We start from the raw sequence: 13,885 nt of genomic DNA, 5'->3' as shown, positions 1-13,885 counted from the left end.
CACGCCCCCTTTGGTGGGCGTGCCGGGGGCGTGCCTCCCTGACGGGGGCGTTCCCAAGGGAACGCCTCCCGTCGGAAGCCGGCCCACTGACATTACTAGTGATGTCAGTGGGAGTGATTTTGGCTCTGATAGAGCCAAAATCACTCCGGGCCCTGCGGTTGAAAACCTCAACCGCAGGCTCCGGCTCGCAGTTTCGATGGTCGCGATGGTCACGACCATCGCGGCCATCAAACTGCACGCTCGTATAGGTTGTGGGTGGTGACCCACAGCTATACGAGCGTCCAGGAGGACGCTCCATTTTTATGGAGGGCGGCCCTCATTCAGAGCGTGCGCTCTGCTCAGAGCGTACGGCTCTGAATGAGGGCCTTAACCCACCAGCTAAAGCCACGCCTTAAATTCAGTGACTAATTAGATTCCCCCATAGTGTGTCTTGTACAGTGCTTCTCTAGACATATGCATAGTCTGCATAGTAAATAGAGCCCTGCTGTATTATCCTCTATACCTCTAAACATCACCTCTATCATCACGGCTGGTGTAATGGTTAGCATTACTGCCTCACAGCACTTTTGGGTTTGATTCTCATCACAGCCCTGTGTGGCGTTTGTATATTCTCCCCGTACTAGTGGCGGTTTCCTTCTACAATCCAAAAATATAATGGTAGGATAATTAGTTCTCAAAAAAAATTAACCCTAGTGTGTATATGTGGTAAGGAATTTATATTCTAAGCTCCAATGAGGCAGAGACTGATATGAATCGACAAATAGTCTGTGTAATGCGCTGCAGAATATATATTCGCTATATAAATTACTGTTAAGAAATAAATATTTGCAAGGCAGTGATCGGGGCTTGTTAATGTGAATAGTGCAATCATGACCACTTCATTAGTCAGAGAGGGGATATCTGTATGAATTAGATGAAAGCAGGCCCTTCTATGCTTGGGATGTATGGCACACAAATAAAAATTAACATTAAATATATTTATTTTGTGTCTTTTATTTTACTCATACAAATAATGTTTTTGGAAGACTGCTTGCATTGGGATATAAGATGTAGGCCCATTTAGGAAAATGCCAGTGACAGTTTTCCTGCTGCTGCACTATGATCCTTGTCTGTTTATGCCCTCTTAGGTACATCCTGCACCTGCCTGTTCCACGTCTCTCCGTCTTCGTGCACAAAATGATACATATTTTAGACATTTGTTTAATTTTGACATCCCACTGCTTATGTGGGACAGTCACATGACCGAAGACACCAAGAAAGAACTCAGCCAGAGACCGATGCCTTATGGCTGGAAGGATCTTCCCCAGGAAGGTAATCCAAGTTTCCTCAGCCTAGAGATTTTTTAATGTAAGCTAGACTGAATAGACTGGACAGTTTGGATATTGATCCGCACAGTTAGACCATTACTAGTAAATCAATTCAACCTCAGCAAGTAAAGTCCCATAAAGTCAGAGTTTAAAAACTACTCAGATAAAATCACATAACCAGTCCTTGATATATCAGTCCCATTAGCAAGGTCTCCATGCAGCATAAGTTGTAAGGGCCCTCGGTGTGTATAAATGCAATATAAGTCCCAGATCATGTAGATGGTCCTTAAAGGAATCCAGATGTCACAGTGTCAATTCAGCAAATAGCCTAACGCTTTTCCCTGAGGAAAGATCCCTCAGCTTCCTTAGAGGCAAATGTGAGAGGTGTAAGTGTGAGAGGTGTAAGTCTGAGAGCCCTTAAGAGAGTGAACGTAGCTTAGAAGGACACAATAGCATCTCCAGGACTTGATCAAGTGGAATTTGGGGTGCACAATTTGGAGGCTTTTAATGTTCTTTAGATCTTTGTGAAATCTAGACCTTTGTCTATAGCTGTAGGTGACACTATAATGATGTAGTCTAGTTTTCTAAAGCCGTAGTCAGCTCTTCCCACTCTCTGCACAGCAGGTAGCCTTCAGTGCTGTGCGTGAGTCTGGACACAGCACAGCCTATATACAGCAGAGTACAGTGCAGCATACAACAACGTGCACCCCCTATACAGTGCTGCAGGGAAGCTAAGCTTCTTTTAAATGGTGCTTTCTAACAATAACAGTAGCATAATGCAAATATGTGCATGTCATTTTATTGTTAATTGGGGAATATAAACTTAGCCTATCTTTTCACATAGTTAATTTCAATAGTTCTATTACATTTTTCAGCAACTATTTCAACAACAATGCTTTTCTTTATATTGTATGTACTGTACACACACAACTCCTGTAGTACAAATAAATATGCATTGAGCAGGAGTTGTGTGTGTAGAGTACATACAATATATAGAAAAGCATTGTTGTTGAAATAGTTGCTGAAAAATTTTATAGAACTATTGAAATTAACTATGTGAAACGATAAGCTAAGTTTATATTCCCCAATTAACAATAAAATACCATTCATGCCCTGCATTACAGCCACACCTATATGTACTGATGTTATTGATATCACTCCTCCAAACACAGTACTTTGACATTGCTATTACTGTGCTGGCACATTCCAATTGTACAAACAATAGTCACCTTCCCTCTCCCTCCTTTCTGTTGATCACTGTACAAATTCCTAACAGTCCCATACCACTAACCAAGAATGATCTATCATTGAACCAGCCATCATATACACAGTGAACTCACACTAAAACATTCAAAGCTTTCTATACTGTATGTCCCACTCTGCATTCTAGAGAGGAGGGTACAAGTACCACTTAGTGGAATTGCAGAATGAGACATTTCAATCCCTCTGCATATCAAATCTCTAAACAATGAGATTCCTTATTTTTAAAAGAGCTGCCCCTAGAGACACACACAGGGCTTCTATGTGCTAAACTCTCGGAGATGGGGTCACCAAAACCACAGTTGTGGGTGTTAGTATTAACCATTTCAAGGGTCAGGAAAAAGGAAAAGATCGCTATAACACTATATTATGTTGCTGGTTTATGCAATGTTGAATTGATTAACTAGTCAACAAGTAATGTTTCAGACAATATAATGGAAACAAATAATCAGTTATAATATTGTAATAGCAATTGTATTATTATCCATCCCTACTCATGAATCTTAGAGAATATGGTCCACTTAGGACTTATTACCCATCTTTTCTGCCCTACTAGCTTCTACAATAACTTGCTCCTAATCATCTTGTATTATGGCTGCCCCACTAGCAACCAACCAGCTAGATACAGATTTTGCAGTAAGTAGTATGAATACTTTCTTAAAGATACCTGAAGGAACAATGCCCTAGGCACTGAGAGACTTAATAGGCGTCAGCAACAGACAATCAGGGATAACATCAGACTGCGAGTGGGATGTATCAAAGTTAAACATACTGTAAAACCTCTGAAAAATGCAGTTTTATGAGATTTTATGAGGTTTGCCCATATGGCTTGCCATTTATATTAAAAAGGGTCCATAGTAGCATGGACCCGCAGCACAGCAAGCCCCATAGAACTAGATGGTTTTGACTATAGGATCCCTCTTCATCCCCCTGGCGATTGCGCATTCGCAATAGGACTTCCAAGTCATAAACCCAGAAGTCTTCTCAATGCAAGGAACAGCTTTTATCGGAAGAGCTGTGCCAGCAGGTAAGTGTAACTGCATATTGGCGATCACGGATGCTGGTATGCAGACGCAAGAGGGCGGGTGTATCCCTTCCTGAGTGTGCTGAAGCATTAAGCAAAGTGAAGGCTCACAGAACCAGGAGTAGGTTGTCTGACAAAGCCACACATACAGACAAACAACAGAGAAAGACAAGCACCAAATTTGTATCAGACCACATTAACAATCTTGGAACTGATATAGACCCTTAAACCTCTAGCAATGATCCATGGAGTCAGTCTTTGAATATTCTTAGGCCTATAGCAGTTGCTTCTACTGGAGGAGTCCTCCAATGTTCCGGTGTTCCCAGACAGTTACACCAAAAGACAATTAATGCTTATAGGACAAAGATAAAATAAGTATAAAAGACTATAGACAACCATACAGACAGGAATAATCGGAGAAAAGGACAGCAGATGTGGAACAGGATTACAGAATACTTACAGGACAGCACAGACAACAGACAAAGCCAGACAAGTAGAGGAAACAAATCAAAGCCAGAACCACACAGAGGCAGAACAGAAGGCATATTCATGTAAGAGCTGGATGGAACAGGATTAAGCAGAATTTGTAGCCTAACAGTAGATCAGTGAACAGAAGGCACAGAATAGAATCTACTGAGCATAAATATATAAACCAGACAGAAGCCGGCTAGATCCATAGGCAAGCTGTAGCAACGCCTTGGTGAAGCTCTTATTTGGGGTCATAGGAAGCTTGAATAACCAACAAAACAAACTGCGCCTGGCTCGCTAACACATTGGTAACAAACATGCAAAGCCCCTGTCCAACATGAATAGCCCAGAAGCTAGGTAGCACAGTGTACAGTTCAGAGAATGTAGGGCTACATCCTGGGAGAAACTGACATATCGAATGGCAGGGGTTGGGACTGCGCTGGACCCTAGGGGATGGGCTAATATAGTTGCTGCTGAGTGTTAGTGAAGATACTACCAATCTCAATTAGTCATATAAACAGAACAAAAAGGGGGGGGGACGCTAAGCTCATCCTGTAGCCTATAAATAATCTGTACATACAATGATGGTCTTAATTAAACAGAGTGGGTTTATTTAGTGATAGATAAAACAAGGTTAAAACATATATTGTGGACAAAACTTAGTATTAAAAAGTCTAATACCGGTATGCAACATAAAATGACATATATGCTAAAAACATTTATTATAACTAGGGGTGTGCACCGGCCACTTTTCGTGTTTTGTGTTTTGGTTTTGGATCTGGATCTTTCTTCGTGTTTTGGATCTGGATTGGTTTTGCCAAAACCACCCTTCCGTGTTTTGGGTTCTGGGTTTTGTGTTTTGGATCTGTATTTTTTTGAAAAAAAGCATAAAAACAGCTAAAATCACAGAATTTGTAGGTTTTTCTGCTCCTATGCTATTATTAACATCAATAACCTTAATTTCCACTCATTTCCAGTCTATTCTGAACACCTCACACCTCACAATAGTGTTTTTATGTCCAAAAGGTTGCACCAAGGTAGCTGGATGACTATGCTAAGCGACACGAGTGGGCGGCACAAACACGTGACCCATCTAGGCGTGAAACTGCAGTGGCAGACAGGATGGCAGTTTGAAAAACTAGGCCCCAAACTGTACATAATGCAAAGAAAAAAAAGAGGTGCAAGATGGAATTGTCCTTGGGCCCTCCCACCCACCCTTATGTTGTATAAACAGGACATGCACACTTTAACAAACCAATCATTTCAGCGCCAGGGTCTGCCACACAACTGTGGCTGAAATGATTGGTTCGTTTGGGCCCCCACAAAACAAGCTGGCAATTAATCTGTCCCTGCACAAACTGGCTCTACGGAGGCAAGATGTCATCCTCATCCTCCTCATCCACCGATTCCTCACCCTCTTCAGTGTGTACATCCTCATCCTCACAGAGTATTAATTCGTCCCCGCTAGAACCACAGGTCCCTCTGTACGTTCTGGAGGCTGGTCTCCCTGGAAGAGTTGATAATTCATTTTATGAACATCATCTTCTCCACATTTTGTGGAAACAACCTCCTACGCCTTTCGCTGACAAGGTTCCCGGCTGCACTAAACACTCTTTCGGAGTACACACTGGAGGGGGGGCAACTCAGGTAAAATAGAGCCAGTTTGTACAGGGACCTCCAAATTGCTTCTTTTTCCTGCCAGTACAGGTACGGACTGTCTAACATGCCTACTTGGATGCTGTCACCGATGTAATCCTTTAACAGACAGACGCACGCTTGTCGCTGCTGCTTTGAGGATGCAAGTGCGGCTACAGCCCACACAATTCACAAAGACAGGAAAAAAAAGAACAATATTTTTATTGTTTGTGTAGCACACTTTGAGGGTGTCACCACCCTTTAACAGACAGACGCACGCTTGTCGCTGCTGCTTTAAGGATGCAGGTGCGGCTACAGCCCACACATTTCACAAAGACAGAAAAAAAAAGAACAATATTTTAATTGTTTGTGTAGCACACTTTGAGGGTGTCACCACCCTTTAACAGACAGACGCACGCTTGTCGCTGCTGCTTTGAGGATGCAGGTGGAATCTAGACGGGATTTGGAACCGGGGACACACTACCTCCATCAATTGTCTAAATCCCACTGCACTAATGGCGGATACCGGATGCACGTCTAATACCAACATAGCAGTCAAGGCCTCAGTTATACGTTTTGCTTCAGGATGACTGCTGTCGTACTTCATCCTCATCGCTAGGGACTGTTGGAGGTTCAATTGTTTAGTAAAAGTAGTGATGTTCCTACTTCCTCTCTGGGATGATGAACAACTCCCAGCAGCAGCAATAGCACTAGGTGGAAGTGGTTCTTGATCTTTCCCTATTTTATTTTTATCGGAGAAAGTTTGGTCCTCCATTTATGTTATATTGATATATACGTGCGGCTAAAGCGCACACAAACACAGAAAATATTTTTTTATTTTTGCTGGAGAGTAGTGCACTTTGTGGGTTACACCACCCTTTAAGAAATGAGCCAGCCGGCTCTTTACTTATGGGACACAGGCGCACGCTTGACGCTGCTCCTTTGTTGATGCACGTGCAGCCACAGTGCACACAAGTCACAAACACAGAAAATATTTTTTTTTTGGGTTTGGAGTGTACTTTGGGGGTTACAGCACCCTTTAACGGTTAAGCCAGCCAGCCCTTTACTTATGACACAGGCGCACGCTTGGCACTACTTTGTTGATGCACGTGCGGCTACTGCGCACACAATTCACAAACACAGAAAATAATTTTTTTTTTGGTTTGGACTGGAGTGTACTTTGGGGGTTACAGCACCCTTTAACGGTCAAGCCAGCCGGCCCTTTACTTATGACACAGGCGCACGCTTGGCACTACTTTGTTGATGCACGTGCGGCTACTGCGCACACAATTCACAAACACAGAAAATTATTTTTTTTTTGGTTTGGACTGGAGTGTACTTTGGGGGTTACAGCACCCTTTAACGGTGAAGCCAGCCGGCCCTTTACTTATGACACAGGCGAACGCTTGGCACTACTTTGTTGATGCACGTGCGGCTACTGCGCACACAATTCACAAACACAGAAAATAAATTTTTTTTGGGTTTGGACTGGAGTGTACTTTGGGGGTTACAGCACCCTTTAACGGACAAGCCAGCCGGCCCTTTACTTATGATACAGGCGCACGCTTGGCACTACTTTGTTGATGCACGTGCGGCTACTGCGCACACAATTCACAAACACACAAAAAATATTATTTTTTTAGCACTTGGGAGGAGCACCCCTGATGGACAGATCACCCCCTGGACAACACTACAGCACCTCTTTAGGACTGGGACACTGCACAGGACTTTGGAGTGGACACAGCCCCTATGGAGAACTGACTGCACAACAAAGTCCAGCCAGCCCCTATGGACTTTGAAGTAGTGGACACAGCCCCTATTAACAACAGCAGCACAGCACAACACAGCCAGCCCCTATGGACTTTGAAGTAGTGGACTACAGCAGCACAGCGCAACACTACTCTGCACTACACTACACTACACAGCCCAGCCAGCCCTAACTCCCAACCTCCCTCTTCACTGTCCACAGCCGAGTGAGAAAATGGCGCCGACGCAGGTACCTTATATAGGATCCAAAACCCGCGAGACTCGGAAGGCGGGATGATGAAGTTTTGCCTCGATTTCAGATCCGTCAGGCGGGAAAAGTCGAGCCTGACTCGGATCTGCCTCGGATCGGGGGGGCTCGGGGGGGTTCGGATTTCAGAAATCCGAACCCGCTCACCCCTAATTATAACATAAAACAAATGACATAGACTGTGTGTGCAATGATTCTATGTTGTTGCAGAGTGATAAGCCTGAGCGTTTTAGTCACTCTGTTGCAGGATAAGTTAGTCGTGGCCAGTTAATCAATGTCCTAATATCCTCTTTAGTTAGAAAGATGAAGTCAGTATGTTAGGTCCAGGTGGCTGCAGTGATTGCCGCTATAGGTTATTGGAGTATATTTCTGAGGTGAATATTTGAATTCATCATTTCTTGTACCAGCAGTACTGATTATTTCATGGGTGATGTGCAATTGTTGAAATCCTTGATTATATGCTGCTACCAAATGGGATATGTGGAATAATTCATATGCTGTCGTCTAAGGGAATATACGCAATATTTTGATTAACTGTGATACCACTAGATAATTAAATATTATGGGGGAGCAGACATTTACACCCCTCATACTCAGTGTAATTACATAACAATACTGCCTCATGGGAGATGTGCAATAATTCTATCCCTGTTTGTATACTGCATACTATTGAATAATCCCGTGCTTTTGGATTACAATACTCACTATAGAGCAAATCATACTATCCCTACTCGCACTGCATTTTATATACAGAATTCTGTATAATCACAAGAGATTTTTTCTGCGGTTAAGGACCATATAAGAACCTATATCATACCATAAAGAATTCATTACACTGGTTGTGACCGGATTTCTTGGATACATTGTATGATACATGATCTAAAAATATTATGTAGATATATATATTTTTAATACTTTCTCCAATAGTGTTTTCTTTTCCATTAATATTTCCATTAATATTTAGGTAGGTAGAAATAAAAGTTAAGTTTTAAATATTATCACAATACACCAGTTACATAAGAGTGCCCCAAAAAGGAATTTTCTCTTCTTTTTTTGCCCTTGCAGAATACCAATCAGATATACTAATATATTAATTCCTGGGAGCAGCACCAACACCATATTACTGATATGGATCTGTACCAATAATAACTTACAGTTGGCTATAATACATTACACATCACAATTACTATTCCCTTGCGGGATCTATATTCCCACTTCCCCTGTTTCCCAACCATTATATGGACTCTGAATTAAACCCTATGGGTGAAATGTATGATGTATCGCATATTACTATACGTCGCCAATGCGAAGAGAGAACTCCCAGGGTTTCTTGTAAAAAAAAAAAAGAAGCCCGTAGGCTTCAATAGACAACACCATCTATATAAGGTGTTGCTTATGGAGCTTGGTGCATACGGGCACAACGCAGCCCCGTAGAATAATATGTGGACTGCTGAGCTGTGGGTCCGCATCAGATATCTGCATGCTATAGCCACAACTGCATCTTTTGCCGCTGCGTGACTTCATCTCTATGTTAATGCCACAGCCGATAGCATTCATACAGAGATGCACACCAGCTGCGTCGCTGTACGCATTAAGATGCACCATCAGCCGCACATCGGTTGCACCATTGAACATTGCACCAGCCCTATGGAGGCACAGAATCTCCATCTGAACATGAGCGCTGAAATCAGTGCAACTGCGGCATAAGACCCAGTCACTGACCGTGACACGTCCGCATCTGGCTAGCCAATCCCCAATTGCCTCTTTCTGCATCCAAATTCATTCTGCGGCTTTTGGCAGTAACCATCGGGACGCATGTATCTGAGGCATGCACAGATTGAGAACATTGGCCATTTGCATGTGGCATTGACATCTGAATCAGGCCCTTTATGTGAACTAAAAAGCAGCAAAAGACAGATCTGATACGAATGACCTATGACATGCATCATTATGTGACTTTATTCCAATACACTAAGGGCCTGATTCAGAGCCGGACGCTATTTGCGCTCGCTCGTTCAGAAAAAGGGGGTGGCTATTCAAATGAACCGTTCGCTCTTTGCGGTCTGTTCACGCCTCTAGGTCTGAACGAGCAAACAAAACATGCAGTCGTTTTTAGGAAAAATACGCCCCCATGCCGCTCGCATCCTACTTCATGTCCACTATTTATTAGATTAATCGAGTACATCGAACAACGTATGAACTGCTCGCTATTCTTGTGGTTGGTTTTTCCTACCACTATCTTGCGAGCAGTTCTGGCTATAAAATAACCAAGTGACGTGGTCAATGACGCTGCTGTTTTAAATAAGCACACCCTTAAAACGCCCGTTTTGACCTTTAAGCACGCCTGCGTTCGGATCTCCACTCCCCGTTTTCAAGCACCTTCCCCTGTTACCAGCCACATACGCCTCATCCTGTCACTCAAAATAGCAGGCATTCGCTATTTAACGAACGCACTGACTGGTTCGCGCATGCGTATTACGATCCGTACGCATGCGCAGTTGTGCGAACATCGCTCGGACGAACGAGCGGCCGCTTACGAGCGGCTCTGAATGAAGCCCTAAGGGCCTGATTCCAAGTCACACACAATGCCAATGTTAACAGAGTTGAACAATATTTTGCTACTGTCACGCATGTAAGTTTGTGAACTAAGGGCCTGATTTAGAGGTGTACGTAAGTGGAGTCGGTTCTGCCTCTTCATCTGCAGTGGATCATAGAATGCATTCAAATGCCGCAGGTAATGAGAAGCCTACTGGCGGCTTTTCAGATTCGCTGCATGCGTCCAAAGATGCAGCATCGGGGAAACATCGCAACCATCTAGCAGACCATCGTACATCTGCGCAACCACAAGGTTGCTCAGAATGTCCTCCACAACTAAGCTGCGTAGGTCAATGAATCTGCATCTGAGGAATCAGTCAATGGCTTGGGCATGCCCCCAAAACACCAGCAACACGCCTGCATTTTAAATGCCCCTCCCCATCCCCGCTCCCAAAAGGCTGCAGACTGTCAATCAACCTGTGTCTGCAACTGCAGTGTGACTGGCATCGCAGCACCATCTCCACGCGTGCCCAGTGCAGCTCTTGCGCATGCGCACTCCAAAAAACATCGGTCACTAGCGAACGAATCGGAACTGGTCCACCTCTAAATCGGGTCCTAAGACGCAGAATTGTGGAAAAAGTAGTAAAACTGAGGAAAAAGTGCAAGTACTCTTCAGATTACTAACAACAAGGGGCCTTATTCAGCAAGGAACGCAGTTGCTTATACATAAGCAATCGGTCGATTAATTCGTACAACGCATGCGTATGCATCGCAGTGCGTGTGCGTGAGGCAGACGCTGCATTCAGAACTGCGTTCGCAGAGGCTCTGCAGACCTATGACAGAGTGATTGACAGGAAGTGCCGTTTGTGGGTGGTGACGGGGGGGGTTGGTCGGGTGAACACAGGTGTTCCAGTGTGTTTCAATGCACTTGCATGAGCGTGCATAAATTAGCCACTGGGAAACCAGACGCTGCCTGAGGTCTCATAGCGTGCGCAGAAGTTAGCAAATCCTGACCTGCTTTCACTGTGTGTATGAGTCCGATGTTACAGATTGTTTTGCTATGTTGACAAAGTATATGGATGTGAGTAAGGCGAAGTGGGCATCCTTATATCAAACTGCGAGCGCAATGCGAATGCAAACATTTAAATATTGCCACTGATATTAGCAACGCAGTGGCGTGCGTATAAGCAGAATAGTGATCAGTAGTGAATCAGGTCCAATGTTTTCAATTGAGAACGACTGTGCAATGAGTGCATGCTATTCACTGTGAATGCACTTATCTTGCATGTTATTTGTGTTGTTTTTGTGAGTCATTCAATTTATATTTTATTGTTATTGTTGTTGGTATTTCGCATTTTTATCTCCATTAGTAATAGTCCATCAGTAGCTCCACAAAATTAGAATCATTTGAATTTTTTTAAATGAATTTTAGATCTCCTTTGTGTTAGTTACTGAGAAAACAGGCTTCAGTCTAACTGTCCAATTTCTACCCGTCTAGACTTTGTTTCTACTTTAAAACTGCTGAATGATTCTGCAAACAAGGGACTGTTTGACTGGCAGACCCCAAAAGGATGCATACGCTGCGCAGTGGTGGGAAATGGGGGAATTCTGAATGGGTCACGTCAAGGGAAAGAGATAGACCAGCATGACTATGTATTCAGGTATGAGGATTAATGGATTTGAGATTTAAATTAAGTAATAATAATCAATGTTCATGTTGTGAGATCTCCCATCACTAATGTTCTATTAATTTTCTTGTGTGCATCTCTACAGTGCATATACTGTAAATATAACATGAGATGAAGGGCTACTTATGGTTGCCAGACATTGCCTTTTGGTTGGGGCAGTCCTCATTTTGGGGCTTCAGTCCTTTACAAATAGGTATTTTGGAAGATGTACAGTTATTTAACAACATAGACAATAGACCATATGTTAAACATTTTTTTTTATTCCCCCTCCCAATATCTCCCCACGTGTCTGTTTTATGTTCCGCTGACTGCTCAGGCTGAATGGGGCAGTGATAAAAGGCTTTGAGGAAGATGTTGGTATAAAAACCTCATTTTACGGATTCACAGTCAATACCATGAAGAATTCACTGATTGCTTATAACGAGTTTGGCTTCACTGAGACACCAAAAGGGCAGGTAAGAGGAGTAAATTACCAGTGCACATGAAGAAATCTAAAGTGATGTAACCACCCAACCTCAAATCTCAAAGGGAGATCAGTGGCCTACAAAATAAAATCTAAAGGGATGCAGTAACTGAGCATTGTGACTGCGGGGAACTTAAATATGTTTGCTTGTTGCCCCCTGGCCTGTTTGGTAAACACAGTCTCATGCAGAAAAGCTCAGAATAACTTTTGATAGATGTTCAAAATACTTTTGAGTTTTTATCAAGCAGAACATAATCCGGTTATCTGATGATCACATATAGTGGTGTCATTGTGAGAAGCCAGGCATTATTTGACATCAGCCACCATTTCACTCATCACTGACAAGGCCTGTCCAATCTGACCAATATTTGCCTTGCTCATGTGCCCACATCGCAGATTTGGTTCTGTGGTGATTACAACTATGTATGTCACATCTCATGAGGGCATGTTACATATATATAATTCTTACATAACCCAGATGTATTGTAGCAGTGTAGTTATATCACATGCTGAGGAAATATAATCCCTGGCTGCTTAAATCATAAAATCAGTAGGTTTAATAAAATTATAGCAATTCCCAGAGACATCTTACAACTAGGGATGTGCAGGCTCGGATTAGTTCGGATTTGCCCGCCAAATTCTGATTTTTCCCACCACAAATTGGGTCTCAGAAAGAGGCCGTCATCTTTCATGGACAAACATCATCATTCCAGGACAAAAGTCCATGAAAGATGATGTTTGTCATGAAAGATGACGTTTTGCCTCTTTCTGAGACCCGATTTTTGGCGGGAAAAATCCAAAGTTGGCGGGAAAATCCGAACTAATCCGAGCCTGCACATCCCTACTTACAACACTACAGATCTATTAAAATAATATTTTTATGGAAGGACAAATCTTGGTTATTAGCTGCAGGAGATGCTGTAGAGTTCTTCCATTTTATTTTCATTCATGATGATGACATTAATTGTGCACTAGACAAGAGGGACTATGAACTGCTTTGTCTTAAGGGGCTTTACAGTACTTAAAAATTAAAATCTTGCAAATGATCAATTTTTTATGTGGAACACAGGGGCAACCACATGCACGCGCCATCACGTGACATCACATGTATGCGTGATCCATCACAGTGCACAATAGTTTCATGTCCACCCTGCACATTTGTGTGACACACAGATATGCAGGAAGGTGAATGACTCAGGACACTGAGTACTGGAGAGCCCTCTCACAATAGGGAGCTTGAATCAGTTGCTTTGGGGCCACTTTCATTCTGCTTTGCAAGCTTGCGGTTAGCCTCTTCATGTTCCCCCATCTCTACGCCATTGTTTTAGATGTAGAATAGTGAATTTATACATTAAAGTATCTAACCAGATTAATTTAAGATTCTCCAGGTGTGATTTGTTATACTATTATATTTATTTCTACTTCAGGGTCCATAGGGTATCCACAGGATACCTTGGGGTATAGGTGTGACGTCAGTCGCAGGGCACCAAA

General features: G+C 42.9%; 1 protein-coding gene across 2 annotated transcripts in view; it reads left to right on the top strand.

The window, feature by feature from the left end:
- Nucleotides 1–13,885, top strand: part of ST6GALNAC2 (ST6 N-acetylgalactosaminide alpha-2,6-sialyltransferase 2) — a 73,201-nt gene that overhangs the window by 49,080 nt on the left and 10,236 nt on the right. For both annotated transcript variants that reach the window (XM_088458222.1, XM_088458221.1), the window contains exons 4-6: nt 1,128–1,311; nt 11,742–11,904; nt 12,248–12,386. In XM_088458222.1, the coding sequence (XP_088314348.1) occupies nt 1,128–1,311; nt 11,742–11,904; nt 12,248–12,386 (486 nt within the window). The remainder of the gene's footprint in view (nt 1–1,127; nt 1,312–11,741; nt 11,905–12,247; nt 12,387–13,885) is intronic.

Source organism: Taudactylus pleione, unplaced genomic scaffold (genome assembly GCF_031769625.1).
Source record: "Taudactylus pleione unplaced genomic scaffold, aTauple2 ptg000817l, whole genome shotgun sequence".
NCBI classification, from domain to species: domain Eukaryota; kingdom Metazoa; phylum Chordata; class Amphibia; order Anura; family Myobatrachidae; genus Taudactylus; species Taudactylus pleione.
The sequence above is the reverse complement of the archived record's forward strand: the minus strand, read 5'-3'. Positions and strand labels throughout refer to the sequence as shown.